The sequence below is a fragment of the Sciurus vulgaris genome (assembly GCF_902686455.1).
Source record: "Sciurus vulgaris genome assembly, chromosome: 5".
Classification (NCBI taxonomy): Eukaryota; Metazoa; Chordata; class Mammalia; order Rodentia; family Sciuridae; genus Sciurus; species Sciurus vulgaris.
Genome location: NC_136465.1, coordinates 117,965,158 through 117,991,395, shown reverse-complemented (window position 1 = coordinate 117,991,395; position 26,238 = coordinate 117,965,158). Strand labels below are relative to the sequence as shown.

At 35.7% G+C, this 26,238-nt stretch overlaps 2 protein-coding genes across 2 annotated transcripts; both read right to left on the bottom strand.

Annotated features, from left to right (window-relative positions):
• Positions 1 to 13,614: 13,614 nt before the first annotated feature.
• LOC306662416 (olfactory receptor 6C2-like) lies at positions 13,615 to 14,550 on the bottom strand (the record flags this gene model as incomplete). The annotated part of the gene is made up of 1 exon (XM_079142069.1): positions 13,615 to 14,550. One exon carries the CDS (start codon positions 14,548 to 14,550, stop codon positions 13,615 to 13,617), a length of 936 nt encoding a protein of 311 aa, XP_078998195.1.
• A 10,291-nt stretch (positions 14,551 to 24,841) lies between these two features.
• Positions 24,842 to 25,777, bottom strand: LOC306662414 (olfactory receptor 6C2-like; the record flags this gene model as incomplete). Its single annotated transcript, XM_079142067.1, has 1 exon — positions 24,842 to 25,777. The coding sequence occupies one exon, from the start codon at positions 25,775 to 25,777 to the stop codon at positions 24,842 to 24,844; it is 936 nt and encodes a 311-aa protein (XP_078998193.1).
• Between the last annotated feature and the right edge of the window lie 461 nt (positions 25,778 to 26,238).

The following is a 26,238-nucleotide window of genomic DNA, read 5'->3' as shown; positions in this document are numbered from 1 at the left end:
GGTGGGTCAGACTTGGATTCTGGCGGCATTGCCTTCGGTGGACAGCAGCAGTCTAGAGCCAAGCAAAGTCTACCACAGCAGGCAAGGCTTGCCAGCATGAGTCTTGGATCTGTTGCTGAGCTGCATTGATCTTGGGCTGTGGGCTTTGAGTATGACTCAGTATTTCAGTGACTCTAGTGGCCACAAGACTGCCCACCTAACCCCTTCCCCGGCCACAGTCAGTACAACGGAGTGTGCTGGTGCAAGAGAACTAGAAGAAAGAAGTCATTGATTTGGAGTCTAGGTCCAGATCCTCGAGAGTGAAGCCCAGTGCAGAATTCTGAAGTAATTGAACACAGGTTACTGATAAGATATGTGTATGAAGCATATAAGCCCACCCAGATCTCAGCTGGAATGATTATCATTTTTGGGTGTTCCCCAAATTCATTCTGAACAACACATCATCTGAAGAATTGAGACTAGGACTTAGGTACTCTCTAGTACTGAAACAAGGACAATACACAGACTATAGGCTCATGGCAAACCTGGATTTAGATGATCATCTAGTAGTGCATCAAACAGCAACCATAAGCTCAGAGTACACGATGAACATCCTACTCAGACTTCTGGTAGGACAATCCAAAGCCAGATTGTGATTGTAATAAATATCCAATCTTTCAATGTGCAGATGTTTGGTATGTCAATAAGCATTAAGAATTTTCAGAAAACTGTGATCTCATCAAATGGACTAGATACAGCAATGGAAAAGAAATCTTAGCTCTGAAAAGGACACTAAATGAAATGAAAAATTTATAGAGGGGCAAAAAGAAATAATAGCAGAAAATTTCTCAAACTTAAAGAAGGCTAAAAATATCCAGGTGTAGAAAAATTAAGGTTACCAATCAGAGTCAACTCGACCTACTGTATGTCAAGACATGTTATAATTAAGCTCTCAAATGTCAGAGAAAAAGAGGATTCTGAATGCAGTAAGAGAAAATAAATAACACACGAGGGTTTTCCAGTTCATTTGATGACAGACTTCTCAGCAGAAGCCTCATAGACTGAAAAGAAGTGGAATGAGAAATGCACAGTACTAAAGGAAAGAAAACAAAAGCAAACAAAACCTGCCAACCAAGAATGTTGTATCCAGTTGAGGAATAGAGAGATAAAGTCATTTTCAGACAAACAAAACTGAGTGAATTAATCACCACCAGGCCTGAATTTCAAGAAAAGCCAGAGAATTCTTAAACTGAAAGAGATGCTGCTGAGTAAGAAGTAAGCATAAAATTCTCAGGGAAGAGTAACCACACAAATACTTCAATTCTAAACATGGAATGTAAATCCTTTATATCCTTAGTATAAAGATTAAAAAGTAAAACAATCAGAAAGAACAAAAATGACATAAATATGTTAAAAAAGTAAGATGGGACATGGAAATTTGAAAGCCAGGGACGAATAGAGTGTAAGTAGTAAGTGCAGAGTTTTTCTATTATTTTGTTTATTCTTCCTCATTTTTAAGATAAAAAATAAATTGCTATCATTTCAAAGTAACTTGTTATAATAAAAATTATATTCTGTAAGCCACATGGTAACTACAAAGCAAATATCTGTTATAGACACATCAAATATTACAAGCAAAGAAAAAAATAAAGGAAGAGAGAAAGAGAAAGGAAATGCCAACCTCATCCCAAGAAAGACAAGTAGCTAAATGGCAGTAGTAAGATCTTACCTAATGACAATTACCTTAAATGTAAGTGGCTTAAATTCTCAAGTCAAAACTATACAGTGAGTAAAAGGATTATAAAAATAAAACCCAACTGTATTTTGCTTATTAGAAACTCATTTCATCTCTAAGAGCACAAAGAGAGTGAAAATGAAGGATGGAAAAAGTATTCCATGAAAATGAGATCCAGGGGATTCAAGATGGCGGACTAGAGGGTGGCTGCATTTCATGTTGCTCCAGGACTCAGGACTCAAGAAGAGGAGATACAGAGAGACTTGGGACCAACTCAAAGCAGCCGGGTGAGTCTCTCCCATTGGGGAGGCATCTCGGACAGGGCGGTAGCCCCGAACGCAGGGATCTTTGTGAAGTAGATTTGCCCGACGAAGACACCCCTCCCCCCGCTGGAGCAGTGAATGTGGACAACTGGGAGCATCAGAGAGGAGGCTGCTCAGCACAGCGCTGGGACTCGGAGCAACCCACCGGGGCTTTGGGAGGCTGCCCAAAGGAGGGAGTGCACGGTGAGTTGTTTGGACTGAAAGTGACCACTCCTGAACACCGGGGGCTGCCCAGAGGAGAAGGAGAAGCACGGGCTCGGCACGTCGCTTGGACTTGGAGCAGCTGCACCAGGGCTCCGGGCGGCTATCCGGAGGAGCAGTGTGGTGAGTGGTTTGGACTCAGAGCAAATGCTCCTGAACACAGGGGGTTGCCGGGAGGGGGAGGAGGAGCGCAGCAGGGTGCTTGGGCTTGGAGTGACTGCACCAGGGCTACGGGTGGCAGTCAGGATGAGGAGGTGCACAGTGAGTTCCTGGGACTCGGACGAACACACCAGATCTCTGGGTGACTGCCTGGAGGAGAAGGAGGTGCGCGGTGGGTCACTTGGTCTTAGAGGGACCGCACGGAACACCAGGCGGCTGCCGGAGAAGAGGCGTGTGGCGGGTCACTGGGACTCGCAGTGACTGTAAGGGGCTCCAGGTGGCTGCTCAGAGGAGGGGCCGCATAGCCAGGCGATTAGGTGCAGAGCAGGGTCCCAGGACCTAGGCGGCTTCTTGGTGGAAGAGCCGCACAGACAAACTGAGGGGCGGAGCAAAGGCTCCAGGACTGCACGCAGCTTCTCTGAGGAGAGGCAGCCTAAGGAGATTCGTCTGCGAAGGGTGAGGCTTCCAGGCCCAGGAGGTAGGTCTGGGTCCCTGGGAACATTGCAGAAGAAGGCTGCCCAGCCCAGGCGGTAGTTGTGAATTGAACGGAACCTCTAGGAGGGGAACTGACCAGCGAGACCTCCCCACTGGGTGAGTCCTCCCTGCCGGGTGAGGTTCTCCCACAAGGACTGTAAAACCAGAGACACAGGCCCAAACTGGCCTTGCATCAGCCCACATCCTACTTCCCCTTTGGATGACATTTGTCAGCAAGTGAAGGTACCTCTGCCCACTAGCAGGGAATATACACCACCGGAAGGCCACCACCCCTAGAGAGGCAGCTTCCTTGTGGAGCACCGCATTATCAACTTCCTCCAAGACTTCAGCCTACTGAAGACTAAGAGGGGATATACTAGAAATCTTCAGGGACATTATAAGTCAATAGAGGAAATCTGCAATATCTCAGCGGTCCACTGATACCTGAACAATATGAGAAAACAAGGAAAGAAAATGCTGCAAACAGATCTAGATGTTACATCAATAAAACCCAATGACAGCATGGCAGAAGAAATGACAGAAAGGGAGTTCAGAATGTACATAATTAAAATGATCAGAGAAGTAAATGACAAGATGCAAGAGCAACTACTGGCACTGAATGATCGCACCAATCGACAGTTAAAAGAGTCAATACAGGAAGCAAAAGATCATTTCAATAAAGAGTTAGAGATATTGAAAAAAAACCAAACAGAAATCCTTGAAATGAAGGAAACAATAAAGCAAATTAAGAACTCCATAGAAAGCATAACCAATAGGATAGAACACCTGGAAGACAGAACCTCAGATATTGAAGACAAAATATTTAACCTTGAAAACAAAGTGGACCAAACAGAGAAGATGGTAAGAAATCATGAACAGAATCTACAAGAACTATGGGATATCATGAAAAGGCCAATTTTAAGAATTATTGGAATTGAGGAAGGCTTAGAAAAACAGACCAAAGGAATGAACAATCTATTCAATGAAATAATATCAGAAAATTTCCCAAATCTGAAGAATGAAATGGAAGATCAAGTACAAGAGGCTTATAGGACTCCAAATATACAAAATTACAACAGACCCACACCAAGGCACATTATAATGAAAATACCTAACATACAAAATAAAGACAGAATTTTAAAGGCTGCAAGAGAAAAGAATCAAATTACATTCAGGGGGAAACCAGTACAGATATCAGCAGATTTTTCAATCCACACCCTAAAAGCTAGAAGGGCCTGGAACAACATTTTTCAAGCCCTGAAAGAAAATGGATGCCAACCAAGAATCTTATACCCAGCAAAACTTACCTTCAAATTTGATGATGAAATAAAATCCTTCCATGATAAACAAAAGCTAAAAGAATTTACAAAAAGAAAGCCAGCATTACAGAACATTCTCAGCAAAATATTCCATGAGGAAGAGATGAAAAACAAAGAAGCAAATCAGCAATGGGAGGAACTATCCTAAAGGAATTGTCAAATAAAGGAAGAACCAAGTCATGTCAAAATAAATAAATAAATAAAATGAGCCAAATGACTGGGAATACAAATCATATCTCAATAATAACCCTGAATATTAATGGCCTGAACTCATCAATCAAAAGACACGACTGGCAGATTGAATGAGAACAGAGATGAGGTTTATCAAAATCTCTGGGATGGTATGAAGATAGTTCTAAGAGAACAGATGCATTATGCCTCTACATTTAAAAAATAGGAAGATCCCAGATAAACAATCAAATGTTATGCTTCAAGACCCTAGAAAGAGAACAAACTAATTTCAAAATCAGAAGATATGAAATAAAGATGAGACCAGAATTAATAAAACTGAGAATAAAAAAAGAATAAAATGGATCAATGCGACAAAGAGTTGGTTCTCTCAAAATATAAATAAGGTTGATAAGCTTTAGCCAAACTGGCCAAAAGAAAGAGAGAGAAGAACCATCCTACACCCCTCCCCATACTCTTTGTCCACCATTATAAATTGTGGTCATTATTGTAAACCTATTGTTTATGCTATAGATAATAATCAAACTCATCATCTCTGTTTATTAAGACAATAATGTTAATATCTTAATAGGGACTATTTGGGTTGAGGATGCATATTGTTTGTACTGTGTGATGCTAATATTGATCTCCCACTTTAAGGTGAGGTACTGGAAGCCTGCAGGGACACTACAAGTCTATAGGGGGGAAACTGCAATACCTTGGATTCTCACTGCTAGAGGAGAAGATACATGAACAACATGAAAAAACAATGGAAGAAAGTGTCCCAAACAAACCTAGATGCCATACCAATAGAATCCAATGACAGCATGGCAGAAGAAATGTCAGAAAGGGAGTTCGGAATGTACATAATTAAAATGATCTGAGAAGCAAGTGATAGATCAGAGAGCAAATACAGGCAATGGATGATTGCTCCAATAAACAGTTAAAAGAACAAATGCAGGAAGCAAAAGATCATTTCAATAAAGAGATAGAGATTCTAAAAAAAAAAAAAAAAAAAAAAAAAAAAAACAGACATAAATCCTTGAAATGAAGGAAACAATAAGCCAAGTTAAAAACTCAATAGAAAGCATCACCAACAGAATAGATCACTTGGAAGACAGAACCTCAGACAATGAACACAAGATATTTAATCTTGAGAACAAAGTTGACCAAACAGAAAATATGCTAATAAATCATGAACAGAATTTCTAGGAATTATGGGATATCATGAAAAGACCAAATTTAAGAATTATTGGGATTGAGGAAGGCACAGAGATACAAACCAAAGGAATGAACAATCTGTTCAATGAAATAATATCAGAAAATTTCCCAAATCTGAAGAATGAAATGTCAAATCAAATACAAGAGGCTTACAGAACACCAAATGCACAAAATTATAATTTATCCACACCAAAGCACATTACAATGAAAATACCTAACATCCAAAATAAAGATAGAATTTTAAAGGCTGTGAAAGAAAAGCATCAGATTATGTATAGGGGGGAACCAATATGGATATCAGCAGATTTCTTAGCCCAGACCCTAAGCTGGAAAGGCCTGGAACAACATATTTCAAGCTCTGAAAGAACATGGTTGCCAACTAAGAATCTTATACCCAGCAAAACTAATCTTCAGATTTGAAGAAGAAATAAAAATCCTTGCATGATAAACAAAAGTTAAAAGAATTTACAAATAAAAAAATCTGCACTACAGAACATTCTCAGCAAAATATTCCATGAGGAGGAATGAAAAACAACAATGTAGGTCAGAAAGGGGTGGAAGTACCCTAAAGAAAAAGTCAATCAAAGGAGAAACCAAGTCAAATTGAAAACCAAAAATAAGATTTGGGCCCACTTTGTCTTCTATTAGGTGCAGGGTCTCTGGTCTAATTCCCATGTCTTTGATCCATTTTGAGTTGAGTTTTGTGCAGGGTGAGAGGTAGAGGTTTAATTTAATTTTACTGCATATGGATTTCCAGTTTTGCCAGCACCATTTATTGAACAGGCTATTATGTACCCTGTTTGTGTACAATGAATCAAAATGCAGTCCGTAAAAAATTAAAAGCTAAATAAAAATAATAATAATTAAAAAACCAAAAATAAGCCAAAATGACTGGGACTACAAATCATATCTCAATAATAACCCTGAATGGTAATGGCCTAAACTCATCAGCCAAAAGACATGGACTGGAAGATTGGATTAAAAAGAAAGATCCACAATATGCTGCCTTCAAGAGACTCATCTCATAGAAAAAGACATCCATAGACTGAAGGTGAAAGGATGGGAAAAAACCTACCACACACATGGACTCAGTAAAAAAAGGAGGGGTTTCCATCCTCATATCAGGTAAAGTGAACTTCAAGCCAAAGTTAGTCAGAAGGGATGAAGAAGGAAATTTCATACTGCTTAAGGGAACCATAAATCAGGAAGACATATGATTGTAAATATTTATGCTCCAAACAAAGACGTATCCATGTACATCAAACAAATCCTTTTCAATTCCAGGAATCAAATAGATCACATCACAATAATTCTGGGTGGCTTTAACACACCGTTGTTAGAATGCATGAGAAAATGCTTTCCCCTCTAGAGTCCTATCACTAGAGTGTGTTAACTAACTTTGGATTTTTGCCAACACAGAGAGAGATAATGGTCTTTCATCTACAGTTTTAATTTATAGTTCTCTCTCTCTCTCTTTTTTTTTTTAGGTGCTGGGGATTGAACTCAGGGCCTTGTGCTTTGGAGGCAAGTACTCTACCAACTGAGCTACATCCCCAGCTCCAGCATTTCTTTTATAATGAGTGAAGTTAACTATCTTAATAATTTTAGATAGTTAATTAATTTTAGTTCCTTTTGCTATGCTTCAAAAGGTTTATGATTCTATCAATTTACATGCTAGAAAGGATAGCTCTTTGTGATATGAGCTATAAATATCTCCCTTAGTTGTCTTTTTAAAAAGTTTGTTTATGATGATTTTTTCCATAAAAAATTGATTTTTATGTAACAAAAAGTACCAGTGAAAAAATTTATGACTTGGGGATTTTGAGTCATGAAAGTTTAGACAGTTCTTGCTAACTACAGATTTGTAAAGGAAAAAATTTCAAGTTTTCTTCTTATTATTTAATGGTTGTGTTATTTAAAAAATATCCTTGGTACATATGGAATTTATCATGGTATATGAGGTAAGACAGGGATATTACATTACTTATCCCTATAACATTTATTGAATACTTCTTTTTCTCAGTGATTTGAGATGAGGTCCTCTTTATACTCAATTTCTATATGTATCTGAGTGTACTTACTTCTGGGCATTCTGTTTTGCTAATAGACCAGTATGATACTCTTAAATTATTTAGGCTTTTAAAAATGTCTTACTCTGTTTTAGTACTCGTCCCACTTCTATGTTTTTTTTTTTTTTTTTCCGCTAACTTTAGCATCAGGTTCTATAGCTTAAAAATGTTAAGTTTTCATTGATATTTTGTTAAATTTACAAATTAATTCACACAATAATATGGTCCTTCTATCTGTAGAAAGGCTATAGTTTTGGCTTCAGTCATATTTTAATTTTAATTTTTAATAGGTCTCACATTTTTATTGACAAACATTTCTATATTCTTTGATATTGTTATATATGAAGTCTTTTCTTATTAAATCTTGCAAAAGAGTGTTTGAAGATATGTAAACTACTGATATTTGTATGTTGATTTTGTACTTGGTAATCTAATGGAGCTCTCTTACTATTTGTAGTAGCTGTTAATAAAATATCTTGAATAAAAAAGAATAATGAATAAACATTACATTCTATAATAAAAAACAAAACAAAACAAAACTACTCTAAGATTTCATCTCACCCCAATTAGAATGTCTATTATCAAGAATACAAGCAACAGAAAGATAGGAGCAAGTGTTCGAGGACTGACATTTCAGTGTGAGCTGCTGGTGTGTGCAACTTCTGACTGTACTATAGGAATACTTTAAATTACTGGGAGCATGCATTTTCGCTAATATTTTAGTAGTAGAAATCTGGTAATGAAACAAGCTTGGTGTATTCTGTTGCTTTGTCTCATTTTAAATTGAGCATTAAGGGAATGCATTGTTTTAGTTGTAACTCTGCCAATATGTCTATCGAGAGGCTTGTTGCCATTTCTATCTTCAATGAAATTTTTGTCCCCAAGAAAGGATAACAGATTGAGTTGATATAGTGTATTCTTGGTTATCAAAAATACCCGTGTAGCTTTGGGATTTTGAATTGGTGAATATTCATGATGTGTGGAAAAGCATGATACACACTATGATCGCAATCACACAAAATGGGATATTGTATATGTATATGCATGACCTGGAGGGACATGTCCAACTAAGCTGCTTGTGACTGGATGACTTTGTTCTATGCTTGTGTTTTCATTTTTCTGGTAATGCACACATTAATTTTTAAAAAATAAATAATATTTTAAAGACAAACAAAAATTAAAGAACACAAGCAATGATGTGTTGCAAGGATGTGGGGAAAAAGGTAAACTCATACATTGCTGGTGGAGTTGCAAATTGGTGCAGCCACTCTGGAAAGTGGTGTGGAGATTCCTTAGAAAACTTGGAATGGAACCACCATTTAACCCAGCTATCCCACTCTTTGGTCTATACCCAAAGGATTTAAAGTCAGCATACTACAATAATGCAGCTACATCAATGTCTATACCAGCTCAATTCACAATAGCTAGATTGTGGAACCAACCTAGAAGCCCTTCAATAGATAAATGGATAAAGAAACTGTGGTATATATACACAATGGGATATTATTCAGCCATAAAGAAAAATAAAATTATGGCATTTGCAGGTAAATGGATGGAGTTGGAGAATATTATGCTAAGTGAAATAAGCCAATCCCAAAAAACCAAAGGCCGAATGATTTCTCTGATAAGTGGATGATGATACACAATGTGGGGAGAAGGCAAGAATGGAGAAAGGATGGATTGTATATAGGAAAATGAGGGTTGGGGAGGAGGTGAGGGGAAGGAAAGATAATAGAATGAGACAAACATCATTACACGTATGATTACACAAACAGTGTGACTCTACTTTGTGTACAACTGGAGAAACGAAAGTTGTACCCCGTTTGTGTACAATGAATCAAAATAAAAAGAAAATTAAAAAAACCCAATGAAATTCTTTACAAAACTAGAAAAAATAGTCCTAACATTCATATGGAGGAATAGCCAAAGGAATAGCTAAAGAATAACCAAAGCAATCCTGAGCAAGAAGGGCTATACTGGAGACCTCACACTATCCAGTCTCAAAGTATGCTATAGAGTGGTAGTAACAAAAACAGCATGTTATTGGCATCAAAACAGACATATATTTGAATGGAATAGATTAGAAGACACTAGATGAATCCACAGTCAGCTAATACTTTACAAAGATGCCCAAACCATACACTTGAAAAAGGACAGCATTTTTAACAAGTATTTAATAAAAAATAGATCCTTAACTCGCCCCTTGCACAAAAGTCAACTCATAGTGGATCAAAGACTGAGAAATTATACCAGAAACACTGCAACTTCTACAATAAAACATAGGGTCAGCACTGCAACTATTTGGCACAGACACTGACTTCCTTCCTCAGGCACAGAAAGCTCAAGAAATAAAACCAAGAATTGATAAGTGGGATGCCATCAAATTAAAATCTTCTGCACAACAAAGAAAGTGAGTGAAGAGAGAGCCTACAGAATGGGAGAAAATCTTTGCCAGCTACTCTTCTGAAAGGGGATTAATATCCAGAACATAGGAAGAACTCAAAAGACCATCAAAAATAATAAAATAAAAGTCAACTAATGGGCTAAATAACTAAAGACATTTCTCAAAATAAATGCCAATGACCAAAAAGTATATGAAAATCTTTGAACATCCTTAATAATTGGGGAAATACAAATTAAAACTACATTGAGATTTCATCTCACTCCAATTAGAATGGTGATCATCAAGAATACAAATAATAATGCTGATGAAGATATAGCAAAAATGGAACACCCAAACATTGTTGGTGGGACTGCAAAATTAATACCACCGCTTTGGAAAGCAGTATGAAGACTAGGAATGGAACCACCATATAACCCAGCTATTGCACTCCTTGGTATTTATCCAAAAGAACTAAAATCCGCATACCATATGATATGGGCATACCCATGTTTGTAGTAGTGCAATTCACACTAGACAAGTTCTGGAACCACTGGAAGGAACCAGTCCAGGTACCCTTTAACAGATGAATAGATAAATAAAACACACACACACACACACACACACACACACACACACACACAAAACAATGTATTTTCTGAGTTATAAAGAAGAATGAAATGAAATTATGGTCTTTTTCTACTAAATGTATGAAACTGGAGAACATCATGCTCAGTAAGGTAAGCCAGACTTAGAAGGTCAGTCGTTGAATATTTTTTCTCATATGCAGAGCTAGACTAAAATAAGGGGGTAAAAGGAGGGGATTTCCATGAGAATAGAAAAGACAGTAGGGAGAGGGGACAGAGTGTCAGGGAGGAGGGACAGGAAAAGGGAGGAGCTGGAGAATGAAATTGACAATTCATGCTTCATATATATATGAATATATCATGGTGAATTTCACCTTTATGTATATCTGTAAAACAACTCCCCCAAAAAGTTATAAAAGGAAGACCAGTAGAGCACAGGACAATGAATAGGGGGAGGGAGGAGGGGAGGGACTGAAGTGGAGCAAATTATTTTCCATGCATGTATGATTATGTCAAAATGAACAGCATGGTTATGTATAGTTATGATGCACTATAAAACATTTAGAAAATAAGATTGACCTTAAATTAATAATTTGTTGACACTGTGATAGAGGTATTCATTATGAAAATGTATCTATTTCTGTAAGTATGAAATTAATAGATATGAAATACTTAGTACATGACCTGGCATAGCATAAGCTTTCAAAAATGTTTTTTAATAGGATGTTTATAACATTTTTGGACATTTCAAGGGGATTTAGGATACTAGCTGTGAGAAAATCAGGTATCTCAAAATATGGCTTGCAGTTGCTTCTCAGTCTGGGCCCTTCCATTATCCCTAAGTGAACCTGAAGCTCCGGGTGACTTTATTGCAGGTCTCCCACTGTCTTGAGATTAAGATAGGTGAGGGTCATTATTGCAATATACGCATTTTTTTTTGTACCAGGAATTAAACCCATTGGCACAATGGCACTTTACCACTGAGCTACATCCCTAAGCCCTTTTTATTTTTTACTTTGAGACAGCGACTCATTAAGTTGTTTAGTGCCTTGCTAAGTTGCTGAGGTTGGCCTCAAACTTGAGAACCTCCTGCCTCAGCCTCCTGAGTTGCTGGGATTATAGGTGTGCACCACTGTGCTCGGCTGCACTCTAAACCTTTTGAAATGGAGTTTCTCATAACTCAGTAGTCACTGAGTCCACTGATTTCCATTTAGAAACATCCAATGCTTGTCATATCAGGAATTTAGAACAAGGAGAATATAGTTTATAGTATTATCACTCTTGGAGTTAGGGAATGGACTGGGTCAACTGAGGAAATGTGGGAAGGTTGGGCAAAAGTGCAAAAGTGATGAGAAGATGAGTCACCAGAATCAGGACTGGAGACCAAACTGCAGTGATGATGTAGAACAACTGATAGTATTAGTGATCCCAAACTGCCTGAATTAGAGAGAGCTTCGCCAAGTCCCTAACCCATTTTACTCTGTTCCCCTTCTTGCCTGTTCAATATTACTAGGTGTTGCTCTAAGAAGTGGCACAATTTATATATTTCTATTGTTTATATTAAATTATATATGCAAAAGTTCAATTCTTTTTCAGAAAATCCCCAATTATGCTAGTGGGCACAACACTTAAATTTTCATCCAATAGTTCCTTTAGTTTTTAATCCATAGATAAATTTCATTTGTATATTATGAATCTAATATTGAAAAGATGTACCAACAAAAATTTTTTTTAAAGTTTTAAGAGTTGGAAATAATACCCTGGTAATTTGATCATTGTACACTATTTGCATGTATCAAATTATCACATTGTATCTCATATATTTGTACCATTAAAATAATAATTAATAAAAAGATATGTTGCATTGAGCTATCTTTAATTATGTAAATGTTAAAAACAGTCAGGTGTGGTGGTGCACACCTGTAATCCCAGTCAATCTGGAGGCTGAGGCAGGAGATCCTCAAATTTGAGGCCAGTCTCAGCAACTTAGTAAGGCACTCAGCAAGTTAGTGAGACCCTGTTTCAAAATGAAAAATAAAAAAAGAGCTTGGGGATGTAGATCAGTGGTAAAGTGCCCCTGGGTTCAATTCCTGGTACCAAAAAAAAAAAAAAAAAAATGAAGTTTAGATTGCAATAATGCCCCTTACCTATTTCAAGATCAAGACAGTAAAAGTTTAAAATAGATGAAAATACAGCTTCCATAGATTTACTTTGTGTTGTTGTCATTTATATTACTAATTTACATACGTTCATCCAATAATTTTAATTTCTCAACAGCTAAAGATTATAGTTATAAAGCATAAAACCAAATAAAGATATAGATATGTGAACATTTGCCTTGCAAATACTAGTCTTTCAAGAATTTTTTATTTTATGTAAATTCTATTAAACTTAATTAGTTAGCCCTATTGTTTTTAGAGTCTTCAAAATTGTAGGATTTCATATTTTATAATTCAGCTTCCATGTTAAAGCATGAACAATTATAAAGGTGTTTTTTAAAGGTTGAAATGCCATCTGTTTTTTTTTTTTTTTTTTTTTGGTTGTTGTTTGCTGCATTGATAATTTACATGTAATATGTTTATCATGTTTTTTAATTCATTGGTTCTATGTATCCATTAAAACAAAAGACTTGAAAGGACAGGAAGTTAGTGGGTTTTCTATTTATTTCATCCTCAGTGTCTGAAATGGTGCCTGGCTTTATAAAAGCCTTTACAAATATTAGAATTGGCAAATGCTACAAACACAATTACTCAATCCAAAATGTGTGATGAATGCATTTATTCTGTTTGCTTTGTTTCATTTTATTTGCAGTTCTGCAGAGATTGCTATTATGCGAAGTCTTTCTTTAGTTGCCTGGAAGTGGGTTTTATTTTTTGAGAAAAGTTATCCTGAAACTGCTTCCTTGCAAGGGAAGGAATGATGTAAAAGATCAAAGATCCATATTAGAAATAGATAATCTTTTCATGAAACTTAAAATACGTTTACAGTAGCAAGTTCTCTTACTTATTTAAGAACAACATAAGTCTCTTGACTGAGTCCTTGAAGGCCTGTTTTACTTGCTTGTTCCTCAGTGTGTAAATGAAGGGGTTCAACATGGGAGAGATGGAAGTCACGAGGACTGTCACCCCCTTGTTAATGGCCACTGATTCTTTTGCTGAAGGCTTAACATAGATGAAGATACAGCTCCCATAAGTTATGGAGACCACAATCATATGGGAAGAGCAGGTAGAAAATGCCCTTTTCCTTTGGTGGGCAGAAGGGAATCCTAGAATAGTCTTAATGATGTATATGTAGGATAGAACTACACATATGAGGGTCATGATAAAAGTTAACACGGCACAAATTATAACCAGCTGCTCTATAAGCCATGTTTCTGTGCATGAGATCTTTAGGAGGGGTGATGCGTCACAGGCAAAATGGTCAATAACGTTAGAGTTGCAGAATTCCAGATTCAGGCCCAGGCTAAGTGGTGGGAGTATGATCAACAAACCAGCTGTCCAGCAACAAAGGATGAGTTTTCGGCTGACGCTGGTGTTCATGATTGTCACGTAGTGCAGGGGTTTGCAGATGGCTATGTATCGGTCATAGGACATGGTGGCGAGGAGAAAAAATTCCGTCACACCAAAGAGATCTGTAAAAAATATCTGAGTGGCACAACTGTCATATGTGATTGTCTTATCCCCTGTTGATAAGCTGTACAAATATCTGGGAATACAAGCAGTTGTGAAGGAGATTTCTAAGAAGGAGAAATTTTGTAGGAAAAAGTACATGGCAGTTTTGAGGTGTGGATCCGTGAAGGTGAGGGAGATGATTGCCAGGTTCCCAGTTATACTCAGCATGTAGGTGACAAAGAGAAAGACGAAAATCACAACCTTCAGTTGTGGGTCATTAGTCAGTCCCAGCAGGATAAATGTTGTTATTGTGTGATTTCTCATAAGTGGATCCTGACTTCCTTTGAATCTGCATTTAAAATTCAGAGATGTTTGTGGGGAGTGGTAATTAACAGAGGAAGAACCGTGAAAACCCATTCACATGCATTTAAATACTTTGTTTACAGATATTGTCACTTCACTGGTAGCTTAGGTTCTATGATTACATATCGTTGGTCATTTCAGGGTAGATTAAAACAATCAAATTGCATTATCTACACCATATTCCAAAACGTTATGATTGCTTCCTTCTTATTGCATTTTATTATTATTTTTATTTTACTTGCATCTTGGATTTAATTTTCCCAAACAGATAGATTTGATTGCCAGTGTCTTGTGAGACTGAGAGATTTTCCTTAGTCACAGTCCAAACCCTAAAGCTGAATCTTAAACTTTCTTTTTCATATTCATGTTTCCTTGAAGTCTTGTTATTGATGCAAGTACATCACACTAATAGTTCATTATACAGATTCTCTTTCTGTGGTTTAAGATGTCAAGTTCTAGTACGATAACTATTCACACTTGTGTTTTCTTTAAACAACTTCTTCCTTACTTATTCCCCTGATTTTCCCTCATAATTTTCTGTTTAAAGTACTGCTTTCCTTATGTGATACAGAAGAAAGCATTTTGAGCATGAGTTTATTGTACAGAATAATAATGTTAGGTATGCAATATATTCCTGATGAAAATAACCACAATTGTTTCTAGTTTTCAATCTCTTTAAGCTTGGAACACACTCCAAAATATATTGGGTTTAAACTATTAAGTATTTCTTCAAGTATAGATTGATTTCACTGTGACTCAGTTTCGTCAGGGTAAAATGGAAAAAAAATATCATTCATACATATGCTATGTGATAGTATATTCTATGAACTATTTATACAAGTACCTGGTTGATAATGAGTAATAAATACAATTTAACTATTTCAGTGTCCTGGGTCATAATTACTTTCCTTTTGTTGGTTACCATACATTCAATTGTTAGTATATTAAAATCATGGTTTGTCCCTCATTTGTTTGTTTATTTGTTTGTTTTTGTTTTTGTTTTTGTTTTGGGGGGTTACCAGGGATTGAATTTAGGGGCACTCAACCACTGAGCCACATCCCCAACCCTATTTTGCATTTTATTTAGAGACAGGGTCTCTCTGAGTTGCTTAGCACTTTCCCGTGGCTGAGGCTGGCTTTGAACTTGAGATCCTCCTGCCTCAGTCTCCTGAGCCACTGGGATTACAGGCATGCACCACGGTGCCCAGCTGCCCTCCTGTTTTGAATTAAATAATTTATATAATAGTTTATCAAACACCTCCCTTTTGCTGTTAAAGTTTAGGAAATTTCTAAGCATATTGTTATAAGGTGTGTTTTATTTCTTTCCTTTTCTTTTTATAATTTTGAGACAGGGTCCCACAAGGTTGCCCAGGCTGGCCTTGAACTTGTGATCCTCCTGCCCTGATCTCTCCCATTGCTGAGATTACAGGTGTGTGCAACCCTTCCAAGCTGTGGTGTGTTTTCAACCACACACTGTTTTTAGCAGCCTCTGTTAACCTGCCTGATTGCCACATACATGTCAAACGGGTCACCTTTCTGCTTTGTCATTTCTAGACATTTGTTTTCTTGCTGGTGTCTCTTATATTGATAGTTCTCAGTGCTTCATTATTTCTTTCTATTGGAATATTTCCTTGAATTCCTCAACTCCAAAAAGTGATTGCTTTTTATGATCTCAACCACAAAATTAGATGTACCCCAGACATGAACATCTTGATTTTCCCCTTTCTACTTCCCATCCTGTATTCTTTGTAATCAAGTTAGTATGTTCTAATTATTAAACCTTTACTATAGACTACACATTGAAATAAACACTTTACATGGATTACCTGGAGTAATCTTCTCTTCAATTCTCCATTTTATCTCTGTCCCTCAGTCTCTAATTTTACTGGGAATGTACATATCCAGTCATTAGCTTCTAGTTTTCAGTTTCCAGAATTTTTGTTGGAGATGTTACCACTTTTCACATGACTCAAATTATGCTACCTTTTCATTGTTGCTTAATATAATCTTATAAATGTCTATACAGTACTCAAGATTAAAGCGCTCTAAAAACAATGGTTAGTAAATAACACATTAATTTACATTTCTAAATTTTAATGCAATCAGGAAAGATTCATTTATTAGAGTCACATATGACCCAAGTCTCAAAAAAGAAAATGAAAAAAACAACAGAATTTATTATACTTACACTTCTGGCAGGTAATCATAACCTTCTATTAGTTGTTTATATGTATTCTTACAGATACAACTTTAAAATGAACATAAAAAGTTGAAAACAAACTTGATAAATTTTAGTCACTACTGATTGAATTTGGTAACTTTGACAGTAACAATATTCTGGGAATATGTGATTTCCTGGAATTTTCTTCTGTCAATTGCATCAACTTTCTCACTGTAGATATAGTGCTATCATAAGCCTAGGAAAATATTTTTTATTTTTAACTATTACTGAAAAGTGAGTTCAAGGGAACTCTTGGTAGCTTTAGAATAGTTAATGTTCTGAACTCTTTTGTTCAGAGAAAGGGTTTTCAAATTCAAAGCTAGATATTTATTTTATTTGCCAAATCTGCAACACAGTTAATGAACAAAAATGTCCTTTGTGACTCAGATTCAAAATCACTAATGAATCATTGTGTAATGAACTTAGGGAAAAACAATAAACCTACCATAGCAACAATGGGAACAGGGCCTTTAGAGACAGGAGAAAGCATCCAGATCATTAGGACAACTTTAAGAATCTCATTAAAGGAAAACCTAGTTCAATTTCTTTTAAATAATTGTTAGCGTCCAAGGTAACTAAAAGATCTGTTTCTTTTTCTGCTTTATCAATTTGTTATACAAAAAATAAATCATACATAAAGATTTAAAAATATTATTCAGCTTTACTTTCTCAGAATATTATTCCTATTACACAAACCATGAAAGGTGTTCAGTCAAAACAACAAACATGCCTAGATTCAACTGTGAGCATTCTAAAAAAAGCAGAAATTTCAATTTCTTTTTGTGTCCTAACATATCTGATAGTTCAAATTATGTTAAAATCTAATACCCCAGAATTTCTATGACTTCAAATCCACTGAAAGATCTTCATACCTTGAAATTTATTCTTTCATAAAATTGATTTTATAATTCCTCCAGGAATACAAATATAATAGAATCTACTGCATGAAAATATTACTGAGTAAAGCAAATTTATCATAAGATGACTAAGTATAAGAATATTTGAAGCTCACTTAAAATACATATATTTTTATAATTAATATTATTTTGACAAGCCATAATTGTATGCAATTATGGAATGCAATATGTTTTGATATATGTGTACAATGTGGACTGATCAAATTACGCTAATTAACACACCACCTCCCTTTTTTTAAAATTTATCTTTTAACTTTTTACAGACTGTATTTTGATTCATTGTACACAAATGGAGTACATCATTTCGTTTCTTTGGTTGTACATGATGTAGATTCATACCGTTCATGTAATCATACATGTACACAGGGTAATGATGTCTGTCTCATTCCACCATTTTTCATACCCCACTCCCTCTCATTTCCTTCTACATAATCTAAAGTTCCCCCATTCTTCTCTCATTCCCCACACCCATTCCCATTATATATCATTCTCCACTTATCAGGAAAAACATTCCACCTTTTTACTTTTTAAATATTTCTTTTAGTTGTAGATGGACACAATACCTTTATTTAATTTATTTATTTTTATGTGGTGCTAAAGATTGAACCCGGTGCCTCACACATGCTAGGCAAGTGCCCTCCCACTGAGCTACAACCCCCACTCATTATTTTTATACATTTTATCAAATATTTCTCTGTTTATAGTCTCTCAGTTATTAAAATTTAAAGGTTTTGTCCTTTGATTTAAATTATCCATTTCTTAATTCAAAATAAAATTAGAAAGGATGAGAAAAATACAACCAATCAACAGTATTTTTTTTTTAAATTTTTATTGTTTGGAACTTATATTCCATGTGTTTCATGACTTTTCTGACATCACTCAACTATTGAAGTCTTTGAAAATTTTTTTCTCCATAAGAAGCTGCCATTTTGTGTGTGTTTGTGTTGTGTATTTTAACATAATGTTAGAGGAGTTTGTTTTGGATGTAAACATAATACAAACATCCCTGGAGTCAGAAAATCTAGGGCATCTATAGCACAATCAATTTGGGTAACACTTCAATGAGGTTACCTCAGGAGCCATTAAGTATTGGAGAAATATAGGATTTCACCTAAAATGTTAGACTTTGCATGAAGCAAAGAGGATGATTGATGACACGATTGCTGGATAAATAAGTTTTCGAAATTATCCTTCCAATTACTATTTTAAATGAAGAGAGATTCATCTTGGTTCCTTAGTAATTTTCAATGAGAAAACTTAAATTATGAGAATGGAATGTAATTGTGGCCTAAGAGAAATTCCAGAGATTCCATAGCACAAATAAAAATGAATAAATAGTTTTCTGGGTGGAACTGAAATTCTCTGGGGGAAGATCATGCATTCTAGTTGAATGAATTTGCAAATTACTGCAGGTGTCTTGAATACAGGTCATTTAAAAAGTTAGAGAGACAGATGAGAAGACTGACCCAAGAATGGGCATTTTCTGATTTAATCTGAGATAGGTCATTAGCATGATGGATTTCAAGTTTCCATTAATGGAGTCATAGACCATGGGGTCTATGTTCTACCATGAGAATCAGAGCTAAAAGAGTACATGTTACTTTGAACAACAGGGAGCATTTGGAGGGCTGGGTATCAATGTTTTCAGGCAAGTGGTAAAGACCAGATGAAACTCAATAACTTGAGTGTTACTGAAAAAGCTACCTCAGTCTTGTGCTAATATCAGCCACAGAATTCCTCACCTTTGCCCACTGGGCACACCCATTAAAATTTAACTGAAATTTACTTTGCTTTCTTTTCTTTCCATTTTTGTTTTTATTAATATTCACATTAAAGAAAGTATATAGAACTGAATCTCTCAAAAACATCTACCAAGAAAGAGTAATTTTGTCCATTATTTTAGGGTCACTGCTTCATGAAAAATTAATGAAAGAAAAAAATGCTAAAATTAGCTATCACCAAAATTCAAGATGTATTCTTTGGATGACAGAAAAATATCAGTGGGCAATCAAAGAGTCAGTCCCTTTACTGAGGTAAGCCATTAAGATGGCAAAACAGACAGAATCACTTTTTAAAAATTCTTCTGTTATCTAATAAAAAATCTCTCAGCAATTAGGGGAGTGGCTAATGAAGAAAAGGCAACAAAAGTTTGGGAAAAAAATGTAGCCTCCTTTAATTGACTTTTCCTTTAGGGTAGTGTCTCCCTTTGCTGACTTGTATTGTTGTTTGTCACTTCCTCCTCATGAAATATTTTGCTGAGAATCTTCTGTAGGGCAGGCTTTCTACTTGCAAATTCTTTTAACTTTTGTTTATTGTGGGAAGATTTTATTTCATCGCCAAATCTGAAGGTTAGTTTTGCTGGGAATAGGATTCTTGCTTGGCATCCATGTTCTTTCATAGCCTGAAATATATTGTTTCAGGCCCTTCTTGCTTTTAGAGTCTGGGCTGAGAAATCTGTTGATATCCATGTTGGTTTTCCCTTATATGTAATCTGACGCTTTTCTCTATCAGCCTTTAAAATCCTATTGTTATTTTATATATGAGGTATTTTCATTATAATGTGTCTTGAAGTGGGTAAGTTGTAATTTTGTGCATTTGGTGTTCTGTAAGCCTCTTGTATTTGATTTTCCATTTCATTTTTCAGGTTTGGGAAATTTTCTGATATTATTTCATTGAACTGGTTGTTCATGCCTTTGGTTTGTTTCTCTGTGCCTTCCTCAATCCCAATAATTCTTAAATTCGGTCTTTTCATGATATTCCATAATTCTTGGAGGTTCTGTTCATGACTTCTTAACATCTCAGTTTGTCCAACTTTATTTTCAAGATTAAATATGTTGTCTTCATTGTCTGAGATTCTGTCTTCCATGAGATCTATTCTGTTGGTAATGCTTTTAATTGAGTTTTTAATTTGGTTTATTGTTTCTTTCATTTCAAGTATTTCTGTTTCTTTTTTTTTTTTCATAATCTCTCTTTATTGAAGTGTTCTTTTGCTTCCTGCATTTGGTCTTTTAACTGTTTACTGGAATGGTCATGCATTGCCTGCATTGCTCTCTTATCTTGTCTTTTGCTTCAGGGATCATTTTAATTATGAAGATTCTAAACTTTTTCTGACATTTCTACTGCCATGCTGTCATTGGATTCTATCACAATAGCATCTTGGTTTGTTAGGGACACTTTCTTCCCCTGTTTTTTCATATTGTTTCTATATATTCCCCTCTAGCAGTGAAGATCAGAGATACTGAAGTCACCTTCTTGCAGGCTTATTATGACCCTGCAGCTTTTCACTACCTCTCCTTTGAAGGGGAGATCAATACCAGTAGCACCCAATACAGAGAATATGCAGTCCTGAATCAGATAGCCCCTATAAAGACTTTAACATTATTGTAATGAACAGGATGAGTTTGATTACTATTTACAGTATTTCCAGTTGTGAACAAGAGGTTGGGGAAGGGTGTAGGATGTAAGTGAGTAAATAGAGGTACCTGTCAAAGGGCCTCCAGTCTCCAAAGGTGCCTCAGGATGGGAACTGCCCTTCCAATGATCATGACCATGCCCTCAGGAATAATTCAAAATGCCTGCACCAGCCTTCAAAGAAGCTGGGGAGCCCCAGTGAGGGTGTGCTGAGTCAGCATGGAGGCAGGTGTCCCTCAGCAGTAGGGGGGCAGGCAGGCAGGCTCAGCTACCAGCCTCGTCCTTGGTGTGGGGGCAGGCTGGGGGGCTCAGTTTAGGGTCCGGCCTCAGTGTGGGGGGGTAGGCCCAGCGGCCAGCATCTGACCACCTCCCATGTTTTTTGTGCTTAGAGATTTGAATTTATTATCCACTGTTTTGTAATATACAATAAATTATTCAATATAGTCACCCTGATGTACAACAGATCTCAAAAACGCATTTCTCCTAATTGAAATGCTGTGTTCTTTGACCAGCAATAGAAGAAAGTGTATTTGTTGCATCAGGCTGGGAAGAAATGTGGAGAGAGATGGATGAAAAGTGATGGCTGAAGGGTACAGGGCTCCTTTTACAAATTTGTGAGGTAGGCACAACTTTGTAAATATAACAAAAATAATTTAATTTTATATCAAATTGTACAATTATAATTTATACTTCAACTATATTATACATAAATCACATATTAAGAAAAGTGTGTTCATTATTTTTACTGTGTATTTAAGGTGCGCACTAAGGTATTTTGATGTACCAATATAGCTGTTTTTGCATGCTTCAATTACAAGGAAATGACTTGAAGTAGGGTGAGTTGGTAAAAATCTCACAGCTTGTAGGAGTGGTGACAGGATCTGAACTTAGTTACTATTACCTCAAGGCTAACTTTTCGAACAGTGAATAACTTTGAAAAATTCCAGGATTCTTGATTTCATATCTTTTATTAGAAGGCATACAATCAACAGGGTAGAATCTGCATGCATCTGTTAGGAAAATAAAATGTCTGATATTCAACCAATCTATGCAATGCATCAAGGGGTACAAACTTGCAGTTAGGTAAAATGAATAAATCTAGAGACAAAGTACCACAGGAGGACTCTAGTTAATATTATATTTTATATTGAAAAATTGGTCAGATATCAGGTGCTTTTACTATATACAAAAAGGAAACTTTTTGAGATGATGGGTATATTAATTGACTTGACTATAGTAATCATTTTCGTTATGTATATCATGTTGTATACTTTAAATACAACAAAATCAATAATGACACAAAGTAGTAAATGTATATATACATAATAAATTTGAACTATATTTTCACTGAAAGCAGAAAGCAAAGATGAAATGCAGGAAGCATATTTATGTAATAATAAACATAGCATGAATTCATCTTTGGTTTCAACATTTTGATACATTTAATTCCCCTTTACTTGTTGAAATGATTTTTTTCCTTTTATTTTCTGTTATAATGATTGAAATACTGCTGATGTTGTTTTTATAGTTGAGGAGGTGTGCTTTCAAGATATTTGAAAGTATTCATACTCAGGGACACAAACTATATTGACAAAGTGTCTGCCTTCAATACTGACAATCTACTAAAAGATATAGACAGATAAAGAGAAAATGCTACATTAGCAGACATAGAGGATGTTTCTGCATGGTGACTCTTTGGGATTTTGGGCATGTAGGATTGGACAGGAGAAACTTCTCAGTAGGAGTGAATTTTATTTTGAGAACTGAGGAATAAATAATGAGGAAAAAATTTTTTGACAGGTAAACATGGAAAAGAGGCAAACCAAAAAAAAAAAAAAAAAAAAAAGAAAAAAAAAAAAAAGAAGGAAATTTTAACTTCAAATGCCATTGGGATAGGGAATTAGTTTCAGATGATAAACCATATGAGCTTTTTCAGGGGGAAATGTGGTGAATAATTTGTACCCTTATATTGTATAGCTGTTTATATTCTAAAAATGTAGTACTATTATTTATAGCTTTTCATATTCCTGTTAGAAAATTATCTAGATTTTCAATATACCATATATTTGGTTGCTTTTATTTCCTTGATTTCTTTCACTTCATTTTTTGGTGTGTGTTTGCTTGTTTTAGTAACATTTTGTGTAGGTGTTTTAATATAAGTATCTACATCTGGCACATTTTATTGCAGTGAAAAAATATTTAAATTTCTCAAAATAGACTTTTTAAAAACCTTATTCCTTTTAACTCTATATTTTTTGAGGAAGGCCTATCATATTTAAAATTTTGGCTTTATTAATTTGATATACTTAAAAGTCTCACAATTTTCAAGTTTTAGTATTTTAGATGTTTTTCTCAAATTGAAAGTTTTATGATTCCCTTTCATGACATAAACACTGACTTTTGGTGCAAACCAAGCTTTTTGTTTTTATTTTTTAAATTTATTTTTTAAACTTACACATAAAAATATAAAAGGTGTACATATTTATGGGGTGCCCCATGATTTTTCAATACATGTATACATTGTGTAATTATTCCAATCAGGGTAAGAAGAATCTATCTTCTCAAACATTTATCATTTCCTTATGATTAAACATTCAAAATCCTGGCTTCTAGCTTCTTGAAATATATGGCGCATTATTGTTATCTGAAGTCACTTTTCTATGCAGTAGCACACCAGAGCTTCTTACTCCTATCTGTAACTTAGTACTCATCAATCAACCTTTCCCCATCTCTCTCTCCCCAGCCTCTTGTAACCACTATGCTATACTCAACTTCTGTGAGATCTCCTCTTTAGTATTTCACTTATAAATGAGGTACTTGTCTGCCTGTACCTGGCTTATTTCTGTCTCTCTTTCTTTTATTTTTGGACTGAGGACTGAACCCAGGAGCACTTAAACATTGAGCCACATCTCCAGTCATTTTTATTTTTTATTTTTGAGACCTAGTCTTGCTAAGTTCTTTAGGGTCTCACTAAGTTGCTGAAGCTGATCTCCAACTTGTGAGCCTCCTGCCTCAGTCTCCTAAGCCTCTGGGATTACAGGCATGCACCACTGCACCCAGCTTATTTCTCTTAATGTATTGATCTCCACTTCTATCTATGTTCTTGTAAATGACAGAATTTCATCTTATTTTATGGTTGAAAAGTATTCTAATGTGGATATAAACCACATTTTTCATTATCCATTTTTTGGTTGATGATCACTTAGCTTGCTTGTTCCATTTCTTCTTTTTATCTCTCAAGGTTCATGGGAGGAGGTTTTGTTTTTGTTTTTGTTTTTCCTTCTGATTGCTTTGTCCTCTGTTTTTAGGAACTAGAACAGTATCTACCCTAAAGAAAGTACCCAATATGTATTTAATAGGGGAATTAATGAATAAATCATTTGAAAGTTTTGGATTGGAAGAAACAATGGGGATGATTATTTGTTCTTTTATCCCTGAAAATGTAAAAAAAAAAAAAAAAAGATTAGAAGTTTATACCTCTCTTATTTTGTTTATCTTATTTTTCAGTATTCTTAATTTGAAAATGAGGCAAGGATTTAAAATTTCGAAAGCTATTAATATGATATGATCTTAAAAGAGGCTTGTGGAGAAGATGTCACGGGATGGGGATGAGCAAGAGCATTTTGAAAAGTTAACATGGCAAGGGAGTTTGGAAAATGCAATATACATGTTCACTGTTGGAAAATGCACTGTACATGTTCCCTTATGTCTTGGAAAATATTACAATTCTTTTGACTGAGTCCTTGAAGGCCTGTTTTACTTGCTTGTTCCTCAGTGTGTAAATGAAAGGGTTCAGCATGGGAGCGATGGAAGTAGTGAGGACTGTCACCCCCTTGTTAATGGCCACTGATTCCTTCGCTGAAGGTTTGATGTAGATGAAGATGCAGCTGCCGTAGGTGAGGGAAACCACAATCATATGGGAAGAGCAGGTAGAAAAGGCTTTTTTCTTTTGCTGGGCGGAAGGGAATCTTAAAATTGTCTTGATGATGTAAATGTAGGACAGAACCACACACATAAGTGTCATAATGAGGGTCAGTACAGCACAGATGATAACAGTTTGTTCCATAAACCAAGTATTTGAACAAGAGATTTTCAGGAGGGGAGATGCATCACAAACAAAATGATCAATGATATTAGAATCACAAAACTCCAGATTTAGGCCTAGGCTGAGTGGGGGGATTATAATAAACAGACCAGCTACCCAACAACAAAAGACAAGTCTTCTGCAAACTATACCACTCATGATAGACACATAATGCAGGGGCTTGCAGATGGCCACATAGCGATCATAGGACATGGCAGCTAGGAGAAAAAATTCAGTAACACCAAAGAGGTCAGTAAAAAATACTTGGCTGACACAGGCATTGTAGGTAATCATCTTGTCACCTGTTGCTATGTTATATAAGTATCTGGGAATACATGCAGATGTGAATGAGATCTCCAAGAAAGCAAAATTTTTTAGGAAGTAGTACATGGCTGTTTTAAGGTGATACTCCACTAAGATGAGGGAGATGATAGTGAGATTCCCAGTTAGGCTCAGCATGTAGGTGAGGAAGAGAAAGATAAAAATCAGAACCTTAAGTTGTGGGTCATCTGTCAGTCCCAGTAGAATGAAAACCGTTATAGTATTGTTCCTCATTGTTGACTTCTGACTTCTGTTTGATCTGCATGTAACATTCAGAGACTGTTTGTTATAGATTATGTACCAATTTTAACTCTATCATTCAGGTTTTTCTTATTCACAATGGTTTTAAAAGTTATTACATTTTAACATTTATTACATTACATTAAATTAAGCATACTTAATTTAATTGGTTTAAATTTTGGATTTAAGCCCTCTGGAAAATTTTCTGTGCTATCACCATACTCTAGTAGAAAACAGATGTGCCCCTATATTGACACTTAAGAAAATATACTAACTTGGGGCAGGGATCAGCCTGCCTGTATCATCACAGACCCCACAAGATACAGTTTTACATGCATTTTTCAATTGTCCAAAAAAATGTTCTTAAATGAATTCATCTGTTGCATGCTTTCCATTTAGGTGCCTACAAAGCTATTTTCCTTTCCATTTGGACTCAATTTAAAGCGTTTTTACAT